General features: G+C 42.6%; 1 protein-coding gene across 11 annotated transcripts in view; it reads right to left on the bottom strand.

Annotated features, from left to right (window-relative positions):
* LOC307216995 (schwannomin-interacting protein 1) overlaps positions 1-22548 on the bottom strand; it is a 387429-nt gene that overhangs the window by 26514 nt on the left and 338367 nt on the right. For 2 of the 11 annotated variants that reach the window (XM_079977954.1, XM_079977960.1), the window contains exon 1: positions 6061-6474. The exons of 7 other annotated variants lie outside the window; for them this stretch is intronic. In XM_079977954.1, coding sequence (XP_079834080.1) covers positions 6061-6122 — 62 coding nt within the window. In that variant the 5' untranslated portion in view covers positions 6123-6474. Of the gene's footprint in view, positions 1-6060; positions 6475-20367; positions 20637-22548 lie in introns of those variants that run through there. 2 more of the 11 variants (XM_079977962.1, XM_079977953.1) reach the window with 2 other exon arrangements.

Here is a 22548-nt window from a genome sequence, read left to right as displayed (position 1 = left end):
CTGAAAGGAATAGATGTGAAGGGACCCGAAGGGAGTTCCCTGCAGGCAGGGAGTTCCAAAGTGTAGGTGAAACTAAAAGAATTATTTCTTACAAGTGCGGAGCAAATATTGGGTGGCACCTATAACAGCGCCACTGCTGGAGATTGAAGCAGTTGAGTGGGCACATATGAGGTTAGACATTGGGGCACCCTCTGAAGTTGATTTTTGGGGTGCATGAGGGAAGGAGAGACAACTCCGTGGTTTTAAATTGCAGATCAATGTATGACAGAAACCAGAAACAGACTGATCTATCTGTCCCTATTTGAAGCCATTAAAAGATTAAAAGAGAGTGTGCCATTTTCAGCTCAAGTGCTGCACATAGTGATTTGCAGGTATTTGTGCATCAGTGCAACTGATCTGTTGGTTGCATCACATCTATGCATAAGATCTGCGGCCGTAATACTTAAGTTGAGGCATCTAATCATAAGCCTGCATTTTTATTAAAGCTTATATGTTTAATCAGGGCCTGTATCTTAAAAGACCAGTCTTAGAAGACCAGTTGCCTAAAAAACCTTGGCAAGATATTTTTACTCCTAGACAAGGGGCCCCCCTGATTTATAGCAGAAAACAATTCTCAAAGTCGTAAAAAGGGAATTACAGGCTGACAGCCAAGGTTACACTGACCCTACAAATTAAGGGTGGATAAATAGTAAAATGAGCCATATCTTCTTCCTAAGGTTAAGAAGGTCAAGAGCAGTGAAAAAGCATCTAGCTGGTAGAAACAGAACATTTTCTGGGAAGACTTTTCAAAAGCTGTTTGTTTCTTAAACTAAGATCCTTTTAAGATTTCTTTTCCTTTTAAAAGGTTATTTATGTATTAAATATATTAGTTTAAATATAATTATGCAAAGGATTTAAGAAATGCTAGATTCTTATTTCATATAGTTGTAAGAGTTGTAACTATCCTGAAATTAAGTCAGGCACCAGCCCCCCCTTGCCAGACAGAAGACGCCAATCGAGCGCTCTTGATATATGGTTGTCAGGCCTTTTGTTTAGAAACCTTCAAATGAAGGAGATCTCTCAATGTTGATGTGAACTCAATCCTTGACATGCATAAGATAAAAATTCAAGATTAATTATCTGTTTTGGAAGGCAATAGGGCAAGGAGGGCAAGAGGTGAGCTGGTAATTAAGATTCCTTGTTGAGACACATGTAAGATATATTACTACTTATTTGTCATTTATAGATAGAAGAATATATAGCTTTTTGATTTCCATAAAAGGGCAAGAAGGAAATGGGTGTATCTTTTGTGATTGGTTCTAGCAAACAGCCAATAGGAATTTCAACCAGGCTGATTGGACAGAGGCGGCCACAGGAGGAGCAAGGGGGCTGGATTAAGGAAATATAAGTGCTGGCCAGAATGGCAAGAGGCCAGGCCAGAGCTTGGTAACCATATACCACTGTGCCTCATATTTATTTGTCTGACAAATAAATTACTATTTTAATTTCTCTATTGCTGCGTTGAATATTTCATTCCAGCTAAGCGTTAACCACAAGCAGGGTGCTACAAAGTTACTCATGTTTTACCTACAATTAGAGTGGCTCATGGGAAGACACGGGGAGAATAAAAAGACTAATTAAATTGTGAGGATGATGCAAGAGCAAGCAGTAGACCCAGGGTTGAAGTTGTTGACCTTTCCTTTTCTTAGGATTGAAGCTTTGTTTGTTTGGCCCCAGTAAATGAACTGCCACAGGGGCTGGATAAAACTGGCCAAAGGGCCGGTTTAGGCCCCCAAAACGGACTTTGGACATGCCTGTGAGGGTGGAGCAATGACACAGTTAGCACAGTAACTAATGAGAGCACAGAAACTGGCATAATTAGCATCATCATAAAATGGCAGGCAGAAAAGCAGCCTTAGTCCACAGCAGACCACCAGAGGGTTACTAGAAAATTGTTTTATGCATTTTTTAAATATCTTGTTTTTGTTTTTTTAAAAAAAAGGAAGTGTACACACACTTATGGCCCAACAATGTTGGTTTTATTTTTCAGTATGTGGTAGCAGGGGTCATGGGGTCTTTCCGATCCATTAAAAAGCCAAATGTTGCACCTGCATATTGGAAGCTTGGGGTTTACGCTATGAACTTTGGCAGCTAAACAACAGTTGAGGAAGCTGGCCAACTCATCTAAAGACAAGTTAGCGCTAGCTATTATAACAGGTTTACAAGTCTGCTGGCCAAATATTTATATGTTTATATACTGCAAGGTTGTTTCACAGGCCATTGATCTACTTTTTAATAATTCTCCTCTCCTCCTAAACGTTTGCAAGTTCAGTCTCCAAAAACTCAGCAGCCTTCCTATTGAAATAGTCCAGCTCATTAGAAGTTGGGATTTTTTTTATTTTAGACTGACTACTGGGCTGTATTCAACGCTAGAGACCCATTGAAGGCAATGGACATTGTTAACTTAGGTTCATTGATTTCACTGAGTCGACTCTGAGTAGAACTTAGGCAGTAACATACTACTTTAAACAGAATCCTTGGAAGGACAGTTTGTTAAGGATGCTGAGAATGGAAAGGAGACCCCTTGCTTCTTTAAAGGTAAAGGGACGCCTGACCATTAGGTCCAGTCGTGACCAACTCTGGGGTTGCGACGCTCATCTCACTTTATTGGCCGAGGGAGCCAGCGTATAGCTTCCGGGTCATGTGGCCAGCATGACCAAGCCGCTTCTGGTGAACCAGAGCAGCGCACAGATACGCCGTTTACCTTCCCGCCGGAGCGGTACCTATTTATCTACTTGCACTTTGACGTGCTTTCAAACTGTTAGGTTGGCAGGAGCAGGGATCGAGCAACAGGAGCTCACCCTGTCGTGGGGATTCGAACCGGCAACCTTCTGATCGGCAAGTCCTAGGCTCTGTGGTTTAACCCACAGCGCCACCCGCATCTTTACAAAGCTACAATTCCCAAAATGGTTTAACAGTCAATCCCTCACCCCAGGGAACTCTGCAAATTGTAGTTACATGTCCTCTAACAACTCTCAGCTAGAATGCAAAGATCTAGCACAGCCACCATAAAACTCAGGATTCATGTTTGGTGCAATCTGGTTCCATTAACGTGAATGGTTGTTTTGATACATGCTTCAGTAAAACCTGGGTAATAGAATCATAGAAGCATAGAGTTGGAAGAGACCACAAGGGCCACCGAGTCCAACCCCCTGCCAAGCAGGAAACACCATCATGTGATACCTATCATGTGATCTGCACCAAACAAGGAGCTGCACAGATATAATATCAAGAGATACTGGAGATGTAACTCTCTGGAGATGCCTCCTAAAGCTTTAAGAACTTAGAGGTCCTTCACATAATAGCGTGAATTACATTTTGTTCTGTAATGCAAGCTTAATCTGTATGAAAGGGGGGGGGAGTAGTATAAACCAGTGTTTCCCAACCTTGGGCCTCCAGCTGTTTTTGAACTACAATTCCCATCATCCCTGACCACTGGTCTTGCTAGCTAGGGATGATAGGAGTTGTAGTCCAAAATGTGGTGTTCAGAGGCCATGTCAAGTGTCTGCTGACACCCTGGGAGGGGGTCAGGAACACTGCCAAAAGCCCACTGGACCTACTGCAGTGATGAGACAAAATCGCACAGGGAGGAGGACCCATGGAGAGTGTCTTGCCCAAGGAACCTACAAAATCTGGATCCAACATGGGTGGCATCCTCCAGTGCCCAGGTCCTATTATTTCACAAAATGTTCATATTTTTATGCAGCTTTCATGCCGTTAATTTACCAGGCTATATTCTATTTTCCTGGATGGTTTCAATATGGTAGCTATATCTTCAAGACCATTTACATGGCCAACCCAGTTCTACCTAGTTATGTCCTACTAGCTCAGATGATTAACACTGCCACTTCCTTTCAGTCCATTCTATTCTCTCAGCAGGTGTGGTGAACAACTGTTGTCTTCAGCACAGTTTGGAAAGAACCAATTTAGCCAACAAGATTTGCTGCAAATATGTAGAAAATCACCGAGGGCTGAAGTAACTTGGGATACAGGAAATCTCCAGAAGTAGCACTTTATTTCCAAGAGTATTTCTTGATCTGGCCCAAATTGGTGTGCTTCAAACATAACTTCACTGGATAAGCTTTGCGGCCCCTCTGTTTTATTGATGCTTTTTATGGTGCTTCAGAAATGCTGCTGACTTACTCCTATCATTTTGTCTGAATTGTTAAAGGAGAGCCTGAGTCTCACAAAAGCTAGCAGGATCATTAGCTGATTGCTCAACCGGCAGCAATAACACGTCAGAGGATAATTTTATTGACCCTTTTAAAGGACACTTTATTCCAGATATTACCAATAAATGAGTTTTATGTGTTAATGGTGTACATTCACGGTGAGCTTTATACTGCATACATGCGCAATGAGAACAGTATGTCAACATTTATATGAAACTGACAGGTCTCTTATTAGGTATCATTGCCCCTTTCCTCTCACAATACAAGGCCTTTCGTATTAAGAGGATAGGTTCATGTGCATATTCTCTAGAACACTTTACCAACGTGGCATTTATAGCAATAGAAATATGGCTGCAAGAAGGGTAGACAGCCAGAAATGCAAGCCGTTAAGAGTTCAGAACAAGTCAAATTGTTACTTCCATTGTTCCATCTCATTTACTGCATATAGTTTACTAAGTTTTCTAGAAACACAAACAAAACACTATAATTAGAATGTTTATTTAGTCCGATAGTAACATAAAGGCAATTCAAAGATGGCAGAATCCAAAATTAACTTGTATTTCAAATATCTAGGCTTCAAAAGAGCCAGAAACAAATATTTGAGGTACCAGCCAAGGAGCGAGATTGAAAAATGATAATATTCTCGGACACTAGTATCAGAGTTTCTGACCATTATGGGATTTTTTTTTATAGCAAATTTATAAAGCTAGTGTGTTGGAAGTTCTCCAACTATGAACATATAAAGCTTCCTTATAGTTAGCCAGACTGCAAGTCACATTCTGACTATTTCATGCTACAGGAGATTCCACTAAAGGGAGATGTCGAGGGCTGAACTTTTGGGACCTTCTGCGTGCAAATTGCATGCTATGCTTGGAATTACGGCCTCCCCCAGCTGGTACAACAGCCTCCATGTCCCACAAGGTAGGTGTCATTAGCTTTCCAAAATTAATACATACAGTTGCAGAATTAAATAAATCACAAAACGTATTTGTAGGCAACAAAGTAGGTATCGCTAAACTTTCCATTAAGCCAATGTGACGGTAAAATGTGTCAAATTCCATACATAAGGGAAATCTGTGCATTCAGAAACCCATCAACAGATTCTTAAGGCAACAAGTTCTGGCCAGAAGAAGACAAATACAGAAAGAGTGGAACTTTGGGGCACACTTAGGCTAAGAACTGGCATATTCTTGTAATTTGATGTCAAGACCTCAGCCATGCAGCTAAAGTTATTTTTAAGTATGTCTGTTATTACCAGACATAGACAATTACTATATTTAAAGTTCCATATTGCAGCTGGCATGCTTTTTAAAGACATGCCAATGCAGCAGTTTATATAAACTCTCCACACCCTGGGTAAACTCACTGTACTGTTCAATTTAAAAAGTTTCTATTCAATGGGTTGGTGGTAGGAGAAGTGAGAAAGAGAGAGAAAAGAAAAAAAAAGACCATTCAAGTTTCAAACATTAATCAAAACTGGATTGCCTAACTTACTACAACATACTACATCAATACACTCCTAGCACCTGATTTCCATCGATCTGCAATGCTGACAGTTAAAATGTTTTATATAGCCAAACCAAAAAGTATGTAGAATGCAATATTCTGAACTAAAGCTTAACAGAAAGTTGGTGAAAACATTTATTATGACAACAAATGTCATTATATAGTGAACTAAAGAGACACTGTCATGAACATGCACATTTATTTCTGTTTTTGCATCCTTGAAGGATGTTTTGTGAATGCTTTTTCTTTCTTTCTTTTTTGCAACTGCACGGCCCTGATTTGTTTCTCTCCTGCAAACAGCAGCAATTGTTCCCAGACAAAAGAGCCCTTTTGTGTCTCTTACCTTTTTATAATTCCCCTCCACATCCAATGTGGATACTTCAGTGATGATGTCATCCATTCCATCACTATCCAAATGCATTCCTTTAACCCTTAAAAACCCCTAGGAAAACAAACTGGTCACTTTCTCTTCTGCCTGCAACTTATTCTGCGCTTCAAGTCTCCTTTCCCGAAGCCCATTCATTAAAACTGCAGTTTCAGGTGGCAGCTTAAAGCCGGACCAGTAGTTTCAGTCTTCTTTTTCGTGCAATGAGAAGGTCCATTCCCGGCTGTTAAAAGTCTCTTGCCCTCAGACACTGGGACCTGTCAGGAGCCTGATCTTCTCGCCAGCTGCTATCACCTACCTCTGAAGCATGCAGCTACAATCCACTCCAAAGTACGCTGCTTTTTCTTCTTCTCCAAATAAAGTAAAGGCTGGCTTTGAGCTGAAGCCAGCTGATTACACTTCTTCGCCAGTTACAGAAGGAAAGCAACAATCTTCCTCTAGTCCCTGGTAGTGCAGGTTAAAAATAGATGGAAAGGCCTGCCTAGCAGAGTACACCAGAGCAAAACACACACACACCCCTGATACGTACAAAGCAGAATGATATAAAAAGCCAAGGCCGCATGGCCCGCAGCCATAAGCAGCAGGCCAAAGGGCCCAGAAGCACACAGTCGTCCCATCTATTAAAAGGAGCCCCTCTATCCCAGGTTGTTCAGACCTGGGGCAACTCCAGCCTCCAATGCAGTCTAACACACTGCAAAAAAAGGGGGGATAGCAGAGGAGCAGGGGACAAGGACAACCTGCATTCAGCCTTTCTCAACCTGTGGGTCCCCAGATGTTGTTGAACTACAACTCCCATCACCCCTAGCTAGCAAGGCCAGAGCTCAGGGATGATGGGAGTCGTAGTCCAACAACATCTGGGGACCCACAGGTTGAGAACAGCTGTTTGACTTTTTTCCTTTTTCCTCTTTCTTTCAAATTGATAAGGAGGTTTCCTCGATCTAGCTAATTAACAAAAGCAAAGAAAAAAACCCCAAGTAGATAGTTACAGAGCATGTCCAGTATCACTTCAATTTACAGACATTTCTTTGGATGCGCATTATTTACACATGCCTCCCCTGAATCCTCTCTTGGGCAATTTTTCTGCTTCAGGGACTCGCTCAGAAAAAAATCAGGAGTACTGAAAATAACTGGGCTGTAGCCGACAGTGTTACTTAGCTGACTGTAGGGCTTTTCCACAGTGAAAGGGGGAGGGAAGTGGTTCTTAGAAATTACCTCTCCTCCCTGCAAGCTCCCTCCTCACTGGGAGACACCCCCCCTCCGGAGCAGATTTAAGAGGGCTGCTGTGGTGGTAACTGATGGGATCCCTGAAAATTCCTTCCTTCCCTGCTCTCCTGACAGAACCTTTACCATCAGCTGACTGATGCCACTGGATACAAGTCAATATTTTTACGATATACAGTGGTACCTCTGGTTGCGAACTTAATTTGTTCTGGAGGTCTGTTCTTAACCCGAAACTGTTCTTAATATGAGGTGCGCCTTCGCCAATGGGGCCTCTTGCCATCGCCGTGCGACTTCTGCTTGCATCCTGGGGCAAGGAGCATCCACTTCCGGGTTAGCGAAGCTCGTTACCCGAAGCGTTTGAAAGGAAGACGGTACGTAACCTAAGGTTCCACTGTAAGGTAAAGGTACCCTTGACCGTTAGGTCCAGTCGTGGCCGACTCTGGGATTGCAGTGCTCATCTCACTTTATTGGCCAACGGAGCTTCTGGGTCATGTGGCCAGCATGACTAAGCCGCTTCTGGCGAACCAGAGCAGCGCACAGAAACGCTGTTTACCTTCCCGCCAGAGCGGTACCTATTTATCTACTTGCACTCTGATGTGCTTTTGAACTGTTAGGTGGGCGGGAAATTGGACCGAACAACGGGAGCTCACTCCGTCATGGGGATTTGAACCGCCGACCTTCTGATCGGCAAGCCCTAGGCTCTGTGGTTTAGACCACAGCGCCACCCGCGTCCTGAGGTTCCACTATAGTAGTTTACAATAAAGGCGTTTCTGAAGTTCAAGCTGCAGCCTGGAAGGTTGGCTGCCAACCGCTATGTTATGTGATCAGCTCGGGGATGCAAAATGCACGTGCTTAGAACACTTTGCCTCTCAGATTGAGACAAAGCCCCACTGACAGGTGCACATCTCAGGAACGCTTGGAGCTTAGTGACACCGAATGAGCGCACGCTTTGGAGATGAAACCCCCCACATTCCCTGCTGCCTCTCATGCTGTGCATCTGGAGTGCACGCTGCTTTTCCATAAAAGCCAACCAGCCACTTTGGGGTCATGTCATTCATTAATCTTGTAATAGCAGATAACTGACACCATTTTGCCTTCTCTCTCTTGATATTGTGAAGTCTCTTGTTCTTTTATGAAACTTCAGAACAGTAGGGTGATTATAGCACATGTTTCATGTTAATGGAAGCAGGAAACCACCCCGCCCACTCAAAGTAATTCAGTGACGGAGTTATCATCAGGAGAATTTCCTGGAAGCACAAGGGATGGGGGAAGGGGGAGGACCTAAGCCATCTTGAGATTAATTCAAGCATTAGTTGGTTAGGCCTTAAGGCTTATTACAGAGGACTTACAGTGGACTTTTCATGTTGTGGTTTCATGACTCATCTTTTAGGGTCCAAAACAGTGAGCGAGCTACGCATTTAGATCACAATACACCCAATTCAGCACTAGTAGCCGAATTTTGTTCTTGGACCCAATTTATGGTGCAGGTATTAGTCTACAAAGAAGTGTTTCTTGACTGAGGGGCATATGATGGTCTTGGGGATGAGGTTCAAAAAATATGTGCAACATAAATAGAACATTAGAACCTGCAAAATTTTATTACATTTGAAAATTCCAATATAATAATTAGGGGACCCATGCTTGAAAGGGCTGTGTGTGGGATTTTTATATTAGCTGAAAGGGGCACGGGTTGAGAAATACCATTTTCAAAGCCCTAAATGAGGAAGGACCACAGTTTAGTGGCAAAGCATCTACTTTGTAAGGCCCTGGGTTCAATCCCTGGCATGTCCAGACAGAGTTGGGAGAGGTTACTGCCAGTCTATGAGTGCTGTTCCACAAAGCTTTGCCCAGGGCAGACCCACTGAAATTAATGAACATGATGAAGACAGGTGTATTAATCTAAGGCTTGCCTTAGGCTTGCATGTTCTCCCTCAGGAACAAGCCACTACAGAAAATTTCCTTTTTTATATTGACCGCAGTTTAAACAAGGTTTAGGTTTCAGGTAATGATGTTAATTTTAACTGTGGTTGGTTAAGATTTGTTAAGTTTTACGACCCATTATAAGACGTTGTCTATTTCAAACTATTGTATAGTTAAAATGAAACACAGCTGATTGTGGTCAGATGAAAGTACAAGTTGAAGCTAATAAAAAACGTAGCGGTTTTGTATCTCAGAAATGCCCTCTGCACACAAAAATGTGTATTCCACACACCACCACCACCAGTTCTGTTATCCTTCAGAAAAGCCCTAAATGCAGGTGTGTTTTTTTCCTGGTCTGCAATCAGGAGCTTTCGTGGTTGTTTGAAAACATTGTTTTTGCTGTTATTTCAAACCTTGGAAATTTCATTTTGTGCTGTATTGGTTTGATGTAATCCACCTTGGGAAGGTAAATACCCTAAAAAGTAGGTTAGAAAGTCATTATGGGGGGAACCCCCCCCACCACCCAAACTCAGCTTTGTGGCTGCAGGGATGGGAAGTAAATGAACCCAAGCCTTGCCATTGTCTCACTATGTTGCTGGCATTTAATCAGTCAAACCTGTATATCAAACAAAGGAAAAGCTTCTAAAATAATACGGAACACATGTGTAACCAATGAAGGAAAATGCTTCTATCTCTGGATTTTCTGACTCTTAAGGTCCTACTACAGCAGCATTGTCCAGCACGTGGATAGAAGCCATGCACGCTGGCTCCTTGAGAGAAAGGACTTGTTTGGGTGAGAGAGAGAGTGCTGGACATTCCAGGAGCCAGCCCCGAGGAGAGGACTGCCTTGCCCCCTCCCCTCCATGCTGGGTGTAAACCGACCACTGAGGCTTTACTCCCAAGTAAACACGCATGAGGGAGTGGGGGACCCTTCCTAGCAGCTGCCATCTCACCCACGCGGGGAAAGGGGTGTGTGTGTGTGTGTGTGTGTGTGCAGTCCTGCACACTGGCTCCTCAGAGAGAGAAAGGGCTGGTTTACATTTACTCAAAAGGAAGGGGTGGGTTGGATCCAGGGGAAAGGGCTTCTACAGGTTTCATCCAGTTCTTAAGGTGGTGCTTGAAGGCTGTCAACTCTGCAGTTCAACTCTGCCAATTTCTATTTCGAACTATGGGGGAAACTGCTGTGGTTGACCAGTGCCCCTGACTCAGTTGAAAAACAGCAAGAGTCCTGGGGTACTTTAAAGACATAACACATTTGTTATGGCATGAGCTTTTGTGAACAACAATCCGTGCATCATGTTCTGATTATGTAGGACCCTGTCCTCAATGTTATTTTCTTATGCTATTACAAGTATACAAAGTATGTATTTTTTTTAAAAAAAATATTGATTTATGATGAACTTTTCAGGTTTTATGTAAGCGACTATCATTTGTTATTATTTTTGTCATAAGCTCAGCCAAATATAATGTGTTTAAGCTGAAGAATGACAATGGGAGAGTGTGGTAGATCACTGCCAGTTTTTTATTTTGGATGGTAGATCTTAGGCTACTTGTGGTTGGACTTGCCTGTACTACAACAACAGACATTTAAGGTATTACAACCTGCAGTTGTTGATGGCTACATCGCTTTATCAATAGTATTTTCAGGAACAAGGTGAATCATCTTTTTTATCTGGACTCCATAATGACATCAGAACTTCCCAAGGCCTTTTCGCAAATGTAGGCTATTACATTTCACTTTCCTCCCACAAAAGCACTTAGGATGATGAGACTACTCGTATCTACGTGTAAGTGCTTTGGAATTGGATAAGTGCCTAAATTTCTAAGGGAGGAAGCATTAAGGAAGACAATTTGGGTGACCCACCCCAATGAAACAAGAACTGGTGTGAAATGTATACTATAAGATTATGAGATTATAGAACTGCCTTTAAAATCTTCCCTCTAAATCTCCCATAAGATACCCATAAAAGATTTGACCCTACAATACATTTACTAGCAACTCTAAAAAGGCAAGACTATTTATAAGATCTCTCTAATACGCACTATTAAAAGTTTAACAGAAGGCATGCATTAATATATTGGGGCAGCTAAATTCAATTATTTTCCTAGTAGGTTTCTATGTAATTACTTTTCTGCACGTAGGAATTATGTTAATATGCTTTACTTTTTTATGGCTCCCATCCTCAGAGCTGACTCAGCGTGTCATTTCCTAGTGTTGCTAAAATTAATTCTTCCTCCCCCCCCCATTCTATCTCCCCTCCCCATAACATTGACTTATACCTATAAGCCAATTATCAGTTGAACAAAAGAAAAACCCATTCATTTTCAGGGGTGCAGATTTACAAGGCAGGTTTGTTAGTTTTACTGCTGTGAACTTTAAATTGCAACAAAATGTTCACACGTCATTCACAGCTTTTCAAAATACTCACATATTCCCTTTTCCTGAACACCACAATGGCACTGTTAGTGGGATGCGAGCTTTTTTCCATTTCTCCGTGGGAGTGAAAAATGAGTCAGAATTAAATATGCCCGCATTACAAGCAAATTCATCTTTTATGTATGTGCTGCTGACAACTTAGTAAGGACATTAAAACCATCTTGCACAACCACAGAAAAATACTGTACAGTACTGCTCACTAATGCTACATGTTGCCTGACTACAGTAAGTATAGGAGAAGCAGCAAGATCCTTACAAAGTAAATGTAAAATAGTACAGATTATATTTGGGAATCAAAGGATCCTCCTATACATATTCCTCATAACCCATGAGATCAGAGGGAGAATGAAGAAATTAAGATGCATGTGATAAATGCACATAGTAGTAGTAGTAATAATAATAATAATAATAATTTATTGCTCGTACCCCAGCCATCTGACTGGGTTGGCCCAGCCACTCTGGGCGGCTTCCAACAAAATATAAAGGAACACACCCAAACATGAGACATTAAAAGCTTCCTGAAATAGGGCCGCCTTCAGATGTCTGTGAAAAATCATATGATTGTTTATCTCTTTGACATCTGATGGGAAGGCATTCCACTACCAAGAAGGCTGTCTGCCTGGTTCCCTGCAACTTCACTTCTCACAATGAGGGGACTGCCAGAAGGCCCTCGGAGCTGGACGACAGGGGTGGAGATGCTCCTTCAGGTATATAGGACCAAAGCAGTAAAGGCCAACAACACTCTGAATTGTGGTCAGAAAAGTAAAGGTAAAGGTAAAGGGACCCCTGACCATTAGGTCCAGTCATGACCGACTCTGGGGTTGCGACGCTCATCTTGCTTTATTGGCCGAGGGAGCCGGCGTACAGCTTCTGGGTCATGTGGCCAGCATGACTAAGCCGCATCTGGTGAACCAGAGCAGCGCACAGAAACGCCGTTACCTTCCCACCAGAGCGGTACCTATTTATCTACTTGCACTTTGACGTGCTTTCGAACTGCTAGGTTGGCAGGAGCTGGGACCGAGCAACGGGAGCTCACCCCGTCACGGGGATTCGAACTGCTGACCTTCTGATCGGCAAGCCCTAGGCTCTGTGGTTTAACTCACAGCGCCACCTGCGCCCCTCGCCCGCTCAGAAAAGTACTGGTAGCCAATGTAGGTTTTTCAGGACCGGTGGGCAGGCACACATATCACCTGGTTGTAGTCTTCCCCACTGTTGATGAGGGGTAGCACAGTTGGCAGAGCATGAGACTCTTAATTTCAGGTTCATGGGTTTGAACCCCACATTGGGTGAAAGGTTCCTGCATTACTGAGGACTGCACTATACATGATCCTCATGGTCTCTTCCAATGGTGACATGTATTGTATTTCTTTTTAAAATATTCCCCTGTCTGCATGTATATGTATAAATTCACATATGCTGCTTTCAAGTCACTGTCATCCTTTTCCTCCTCCTTCTTTTTTTGGGTGTGTGTGTGTGTACCCTGGAAATAGCACATGTAATTTTAGCCTGTGAAAACAGCTTGTTGGTGAGAATTTTCTGGGTCTTTTCTCTAAAAAACTTGTTGAACATATTTCCTTTAACACATGGGTTGCACTCTCCCAGACGGTTACTCCCCACCCCCCACCCCAAGCACCTATCTTGGAAAAGAACCAAAACACTTTTTCAAGCCTAAATGATAGCTGGGAAGGGGTGGGGAAGAGTGTGCATGCATGTACATGGTTAAAGCGTGTGCACAGTGCTCATAACCTTCTATTCAGTTTGCAGATGTGTCCAAAAGCTTGGAGATGCCTGCTTCGACCAATGCTTATATCAGACTGCCTGGCCACACCAGGTGTCTAAAATCTTATGATTGCAACAATGAATTAGGCAAGTATTTTTCCAGCACATATTATGCATGGAAATCTATAAACCAGGCATAGGCAAACTCGGCCCTCCAGATGTTTTGGGACTACATTTCCCATCATCCCTGATCACTGGTCCTGTTAGCTAGGGATGATTGGAGTTGTAGTCCCAAAACATCTGGAGGGCTGAGTTTGCCTATGCCTGCTATAAACGTAATGAATGTTTAAAAAAAGGCATTTGCCTAAGCCAAAATCATGGCTTCCTGACAGTAGCTTTGGACATTTTAAAAGAAAGAGTAGGAAAGGAAGCACAAAATAGTTGCAAAGACTGGGGGGCGGCGGCGAACCCATACACCAAACTTTAAAAACTTGCATAGGAGAGGTAGAATGCAGGAGCTCTGGACACAGGAACAACTTTTCCCCACCCAAATGACATCCTGGAAATTCAGTTCACATGTCCAAAGCTATCTGAGTAATCAAAATAGCCTGAAACCTCCTGCTGCTACTGTAACTACTGGACAGCCAGATCAACAAAAGATTTGGCTAACACAGCCCCAAACCCTGGACCTGCTATGGAGCTTGCTCTGCCTCTTGCTGAGCAAACATTTTTTTGGAGAAGTGGCTATTTTCCTAGAGGAGTTATTCCTTCTGTGTTTTGACGTGCTTTGTGTATATTATTGCCAGATCTATAGGTAAACATAGTTGTGGAACTCCTAGAGGCTTCTAGGGAAACTTCCAATTTATCCCAGATATTATTTTGTTTTTGGAAAAACAATATGTTAAACTCTAAAATCAGCATGGATATGAAACTTATATGTAACACCATCAGCTTCCCCTCCAAAGCAAAGGGAACATTTCAGGTTGTTTCTGGAACTGACAAGGCAACCCATTTGCGAAGCTCCCACAGTCCAAAGCCAGTTATTTGTGAGCAAGTCATTCTGACTCTCACGACTGCAGAATCATGCTTCAGACAAATGATGCATCTGTGCTTGTAACCACCATCTAAGCAGTTCAGAGTTAGAAGTGGGAGATAATAATTAGGAGCCATATTAAGAGTTCATTTAGTGTGTATTAATGTATAGAAAATGCACCCAGTAATTTTAAGCAGAGAACCAGGGACCCAGTAGGATATTCTGCATTAATAAATGTGTGGAGGTTATGAACATTCTCTATTAATAATGATCTAATTTTGTGTGTCACCATTGATCTGGGAAGAGATTCAAACTGATGACCTAAATAAGACTTTCCTCCCCCAGAACAGTTCTGCAACAGTAGATATATAAACCTTTTAGTGTTTCCTTTAGCCATTAATGGCTTCTAATACATTGTATTCAGAAATGAACATAACATAAACTTATGGTCTTTGGCAAGGGTAGATACAGTGTTCATTTAAAATGTTCACATTCATGGGGTGTTGCCCCAAGTCAAATTAAAGTGGAAGAATCCTGGTCATTAGGATGAGCGAGATTTGTGTGGGAAGGCAGAACCTGTAGATTTCAGGGAAGGGTGACAGCATCTGTGTTCAGAGCACTCATAGGTTCAACCCCAAAGGGACTCCTATTGGTGGAAATATGGGCCACCCAGAACCTGGCTTCCAGGCTTTGCAGAATTGCCCTCAAGACCAGGGCTCTCAAAAAGCTTTGGATGAATTATTTCACCAAAGTCTCCTGACTAAACTCCTATGCTAGCCAACCTGTTGCCCTCTAGCTGCGCTGGCTGGGGCTGATGGGAGTTGTAGTCCAAAACTGGCAGAGTGCACCAGGCTGGTGAATACCTATGGCATCCGGAGTTCATGCTCATGCAATTAGCATTGTGTTAGGGGGATAACTGGACTGTGTCTACTGGGCCTTCAGGGGAGGTCTTCAGAGGGCAGTCTTTTCTACAAATGTAGATTCTTGACATGATTTAGCAGCCTGATCATGAAGAGCCTTTGCATGTAAAGATAGTTCCCCCTCTTCCCCAAAACATGAGGACAGCAAGGGATACAATTTGAGAAGTGGCAAAAAAGCACATCTTCACCTTATTATGGGATGGTAATTGTGCAATTATGATGAATGCCTGAATAGAGCTCTGTTCAATATCACATATATACTGATGGGTTCTGAATTGGTTGTGACTACCCAAGAAATAGTAAAACCTTTTATTTTTTTTAGGGGAAAATCAAAGCCTCCCCATTTGAACAATTGGACTTCTTGTTCTTCTCCCTTGTCCACATGCCCTCCAAATCCTCTGGCCCTCTCAACCCCCTGGTGCTTGTTTTCAGTGTGTGCTTGGAGGGGGCCCCTGGAGGGGTTGCATGCATGGAAGTCAGTAGCGTGGGCATATTTGCAGCATCAAATACAGCCCCAACTGTACCTGAATTCAACAACAACAACATTATTATTATTATTATTTGTACCCCGTCCATCAGACCTGCCACAAGCCACAGCACCCCTGAAATCAAAACACATGCTTAAAAAACAAGAGGCCCAGACTGCATAAATCATTTAAAAGGTCCAGTTTGCTTGCTGCTGAAAAGACCACACAGATGGTGCCAGACAAACATCCCTGAAAGGGATGCTCCTTAAAATTAAGGAAGGTATAGATAAAGAGGAGAAACAATTAGGAGTCACCACTGAAACTGATCGGTAGTAAACTGAGGACAGACGAAAGAAAGTGCTTCTTCACACTGCACGTAATTAAGTTATAGAATTCACCACCATATGATGAGATGGTGGCAGGTGGCTTGGATGGTTATAAAAAGGATTAAACAAATTCACAGATGACCGGCTTGTCAATTAAAATGGAATCTCTCGGCTGACAACCTCTGGGACACACCAGGCGAAGGCTGGTGCCTTCAAGTCCTGCTTCTGGGCTCCCCAGAGGCATCTGGCGGGTCACTGCTGGAAACACGAAGCTGGACTTTGATAATAATAATAATAATAATAATAATAATAATAATAATAATAATTTATTATTTATACCCCGCCCATCTGGCTAGGCCTCCCCAGCCACTCTGGGCGGCTTCCAAAAGAATATTAAAATACTGTGATACATCAAACATCTCTTTGGTCTGATCTGGCTGTTCTTTTTTCCTCCCCCAGAGGAGTAAGCAAATCGTCCCTAGGCACAATCAGGAGACACATGATGCAGCCACTATGCTGAAAGTAAGCAGGTCTCCTGGGTTGGATTACTGCCTGGATGGAAAAGCATCTGGGGACACTATGGACCTTTGTTCTCAGTTCCATCAAGACAGAAAAGCAGGATATAAATCTAACAAAGGACTGTGTTCAGGAAATCACCAGGCTGTGAATGCTACCTCCAGTGACCACATTATCCAGGGCAAAGAACCAGTCTTGCTCCCAGTGTATCCCAAATGCAGCCCATGGAGCCACTGATAACTGAGCTAGTCTTTACCTTCCAACCTCTTCCTCGGGTTCCGTTCTGTAAGCTGTCCAAGCTAAGATGCTAGTGGGGCTTTAAAAAATGTAACTACTTGGTTTATCATTGATAGTGCACAAAATTCACATTTGTAGCCAGAATTTGTGTTTATTTTTTAATACATTGATGTTCTACATTTGCTCCAAGGAACTGTGGGTGGTATACTCTTTTGCCTCTTGGTTGCATGGGGATATGAACCCTGGCCTCTCCTGGGCCCCAGTCCAACGCTTTAACTACTACACCACACTGGTCTCACATTCAGTGGCAACAAAACCATGCCTATTCACTCACCTTACACATACAAAACTGTCTCTAGTTTTTAAAAGCTGCTTCTACACCTAAGAAGGATCCTCTATGCCCATTAAACACGTTCTGTTTGCCCTGATCTGCCAACACTTTTGCTTGGAGACCATTAGTTCCAGTATCCTCTCCCAACTGCTCATAATTTTGTGAATATTTCATATCACCTTTCAATCTCAGGGTCAGTCACTCATTACGGGTTGTTTCTTAAAGCTTGCACACCTGGGTTTCACCCCCTCAAAGAATTGTGGGCACTGCAGTTTACCCCTCACAGAGTTACAATTCCAGCAACCCTTAAACCACAGTGCCCATAATTCTTTAGCGGACTTCCCCTTGTTTCCTCCTCAATTCTGCTCAGGAGGGTTGGAAGGTCCCCCAGAATAGCACATGGGGGGGGGAGTGGAACTATCTCCTTGGCACAATGGTGAGTATCACCCATGATGTGTACGCAGCCTATGACATCAGAATAGGCCCAATGAAATCGACAGATTTAAGTTAGTCATGATTGTCTAAAGCCCACCAATTTCAATGCATCTGCTCAAAGTATGTCTTAGTCAGACACTAGTCATAGCAAGGCACATAAAAGATCAAGCATGTTAGTAACAGTACCATACAGGTATGCTCAGAGAGCCAGGATTGGCTGCAGTTCCTTGACAAGTATATACTCAGCAGCAAGCACAACATTAGGTGGCAAATGATATTATGTGGGAAGGCCCTTATTAATCTTTTCTTCTAAATTAAAGGAGAAAGGGGCTCCAATATTTAAACAGCATATCTCTGAAAAGTAGAGTGTGTTACACTTTAACAGGATACAGATATTCTCTGCTAAGGGCAATGAAAAAAAAGCTCTGATCTGGCTTACAGTATGATGCAAAACAAGGCATTTATTATTTAACCACAGATGGCACTTGTGACAGCGGCAGCGGCAGCTCCTGACATTTTCCCATCCCCCACTGAGAGAAGCTGCCCTTATGGCCAGGCCTGCTGAAATCTAATCATTTATAGCTTCCAGTGTGATGCTAAAACCCTGGATTCCACATCACAGATGGATTAAAAATGCAACCTCCAGGTTAATGGGTTTGTTGCTTTTGGGGTTTTTTTTTTTTGCTGTTGGTGAACTGTGTCACCCTAACAAGGTGTTTTACACAAGACACTTTCCTGCCCCACTTTTCTTTCAAAGGCAACAATTTTGTTTTGCAAAGATTTCCCAGGTTCATATGCAGAACTCAGCAAGTGCCCCCACAGCGGAGATGGGTTATGATCAAACACATACATAAAATGTACAAATGTGTCAAAGAGCAGACTATCCTAATATCAGAAGCCGTTCTTGATGGTGTTCAGTGTACCCTTCTCTTAATCACGGTTGCCAAAGAAGCAACTTCCATTTCAAAGGGAACAATGGGCAACCTTTGACCCCTACCAGATTACAAAATGTGGCTGTGGGGCATTCTTTGTGATGCAGCAACTGGGCTATTTATTAAAATGCCAGGAGGTGTCAAGCCAAAGTGGTGCTATTGACTAAGCAGAACATGGGCTAAAATGTGCAGAAATCAAAAAATGGGAGAAAATGCAAGTGGAAAGATTTTTTTTTTTTTGGGGGGGGGAGCAGTTATCCTAAAACTATTTAAACAGAATTTTAAAAAAGCTACAGCTGCGCATTACTTGGTTCCTATTTTTGCACTTCTACCTTCATTATGTGTAGGAACACAGAGACTAAACATGCTGTTCCCTACAGAGACTTTGCCTCTCCATCTTGGTTCATCCCTTTCCCTACAACACTTGCACTTTTCTGTAAACAACTTGCAAATTCAGTATATTCGGCTCCTCTACACCTTTGTTTTATTCCTGATTACGTGCTGTGCAAAAAATAAAATAGGCTGAATCCAGACTAAGTTAGTCATGCTCTAGCCCCACTGTAATCAATGGGAATTAAGTTCTCCATCACCCTGTTGATTTCAATGGGACAAAAGCGTGACTAATTTAGTCTGGATCAAGTTCAATAAATTTTAGAAGGTGGGAGTTGAAATATATGTGCTAAAGATTGGAGTTGAGCCTATGAAAAGGACTTCGTTCCAAACTTAGACTGGGTTAGGACCGACACCAGTGCAACTTTCTGTGTTTCGTTTGGCATTAAATATTCTTTTAACTGTAGATTTAAAATGGTATATCCCCACTCATGCACCACCAACCACAATAATCAAGCCAGAATCTAAATGAATCACTTCTACTGGGATAGGAAACCAGTCATGTAAAGGTGGCGTGTGAAGATATAAGATGGGTGAAATCCATTTCTCAAAGCAGCTCGAAATCTACACAACTAATATTTTGCTTCTTGGCGTGTCCATGCATACAATAAATGTAAAGCATTTGAAAAATAAATCCCTCCAAAAAGAAGCACCTTTCAGGAAACAAGGAAGCAATATTTCCAGAGGTAGCATGTTAAATGATCTGCTGGCTACAAAACATAGTATCTGGATTCTTTGAGACTACAAACAACAAACATAGACTGAGCTACATGCATCAGACATGTAAATTCTTACACCTCATCACAGTCAAAACATGCCCACACCAATTGTGCTCACAAGTATAATTTAACATTCAGACTACATTCAGATTACTACACGTATTTTAATGACAATTATTCAGTTGACCATCTTTCCCTAACATCCTCCCCACAGTATCGTCATCCACTAAATGGCACAAACCAAAACCTATACTGTTGTTTTGTTTTGTTTTGTTTTGAAATCTGTATAATGCAGATAAAAAGCTGTTTTTGAAGTGGAGCCTTATCATTTGATATACGGAGCTGCTTTCCTTCCCTGTAAAAACAGGGACACACAGAGACTTGGCAATAGCTGCTTAACAACCTGCTATCTTAAAAGCAAAGTAAGGATTATTTGTCGGCTTTCCTCACTGTGCCCGTTAATAGTAGCCCTGAAAAGAGAACGCCAACAAAACAGCAGCCCAGAAATCCTTCCATTTAGAAAGGTGACCCAATTTTACATAAGCTGAAAGGAAGCAACCTGCTGCATCGAAATAAAAAACAAGTAAAAAAGGCAGGCCTCTTCCCTCCTCTCTTCTAAAAGGGATGATGCCGATTATGGCAGAAGAGCTTTTAATTCTTACCTGATACGAACAGTTTTCCTGGTGTACCATCTCAGTGCATCATACAGAAACCAGACACCGAGAGCCAAGAATGTTTACAGAAGCTGCACAGTTAATTTTTACAGCATCTGAAGGAGAAAAGAACGCCCTTGTAAACCGAGAGGCTTCCCGCAGATTAAAATGGATGCTGTTTCTGCCGTTTCAACCTGCGCAATGGCACTGGCTTTGCTAGCGAGGAGCGTAGCAGAGCTGTTCTCCTCAGGGAACGAGCAATGAGGTTTAATAACATGTAGCCAAGGCTGCTCTGGGGGAATTGCGGGGTGGGGGGGTGGGGAGGCGAGCTCACTCATCACCAGCACAATCAGCCAATTATATTATAGACGCAAAGAAAAAAAGACGAGTGTGATGCTGGTGTGACCTTCTGGTGCTTTATGGAGGCGGTTAACTGATGTGGAAACATTCTAGTCCTCATTAAAGAGAAAAGGGAATGCAGAAAGATAGATCAATAGATTGCCTTGAACTGCCAGCCCTGTTCTCCGTGCAGTCATTTTTTCTGACAAAGCACATAAGACAGTATTTGACTCTGTACTAGGAGCTTAAAGAGAAAGTAACATTTTTTAAATAAAACATCAAAATGCATAACCCTATCTTTAAGAAGAAATACGCAGATAAAAGGACACATTCAGACAAATATTATGATAATGAACAACCTTTCCAGATGCAAAACAAAACCACCTGGTATTTCTCTCTGCAGAAAGATCATGTATTTTACTAAGAAATATCCAAGACATTAAATCACTCAGTAAGACATAGTAGTATGTGCTGGGGTGGGGGCGGGGTTATTACTAATATCTGAAAAACATGATTGATTTTTTGACAACCTCTTTTCATGTCTGACCTGCAGCAATTATAGGGTGCAATGCTATTAATTCAGTTTCAATGCAGTTTCAAATTCATCCTTAAATTTCATATCCTTGTTGGTGTCATTTTGTTAGCGTCTTTAATGCAAAATTAATGTTGGCTCTTCAAAAAAGGAGCTATCTCCTGTCCCAATTATATTTTGTTTGCTCAGAAAAGACCAGCTGCACATGTGTGTTCAAAAAGAGAAAAAGAAAAAAACAGTACCTTGACCCAGAGATCAGAATGGACCCAGATGTCTCTGCAGCACACACAGTCCACCAAATAAACTTCAACACAATGGGTCAACAGAGAAGTAGGAACCAGGCATTACCAAGCTCACAGGACCAGTTTGGAAGTAAATTAAAACCATGTGTAAACACTATGCGCATGTGCTTCTGTGGGCTTCACGCTCATATAGTCCTCCACTCCTGCTTTTCTGGCATAACCACAGGGAAAGTAGAAGCTTTCAGTGGTTCTCAATCTGTGGGTCCCCAGATGTTGTTGGACTACAACTGCCATCATCCCTGAGCTCTGGCCTTGCTAGCTAGGGGTGATGGGAATTGTAGTTCAACATCATCTGGGGACCCACAGGTTGAGAAAGGCTTTAGCTTCTGCTCCCAAACTAACCAGTGTTTCTTGTTACATCCAAACTCAGAGAACTCTGGTTAACTTGAACTCCAGTTTGTTCAAACCAGAGTTGAACTGTGTTCAGGCATAAACAAAGCAGTTAGTTTAAAAGCAAGTGTTAAAGCTTCCAATCTCATACCCCACCCCTCTGGTTGTGCCAAAGGAGGTGAGAGTGCATGGGCATGAGGTTTGTTGTTGCTCATGCATACAATGCTAAACCAGGGATGCCTAACCTGTGGACCTTCAGATGTTGCTGGAATCTAGGCCTGGGCCATGTATTGATACTAGTTTGAGGGCCAGGGCTCAATGGTGTCTTCACCTGGTGGTATATCACAGGTGAAACTGCCGCCACCGCTCCTGACTCAGGAGTGGCAGTGGTTCCACCTGCAATATACTGCTTGGGTGAAGATGCCATTGTGCTCTGGCCCTCAAACCGAGGGAAGAACGAGCTGGTAGATGATGGAGCTTGTCCCTCCCTCAGCATGCCGGGTGCTGGTGGCGCAGGGACTCCTTCCACTGCTACGCCTGGAGGAATGAGTTGGATTGGGCCTGGGCCTTCAAGGCACCAGGGTGAAACTGCCAGCCCAATGCATCTTGTTTCTCCCACTGCGGAGTGCAACCCGAAAATGCTTAACCCGAAGCGTATTCATCCTGAGGTATGACTGTACTTATGTA

The sequence above is a fragment of the Podarcis cretensis genome (assembly GCF_951804945.1).
Source record: "Podarcis cretensis genome assembly, chromosome: 5".
In the NCBI taxonomy this organism is placed as follows: Eukaryota; Metazoa; Chordata; class Lepidosauria; order Squamata; family Lacertidae; genus Podarcis; species Podarcis cretensis.
Note: the sequence above shows the minus strand (reverse complement) of the source record. Positions and strands in the feature narration are given on the sequence as shown.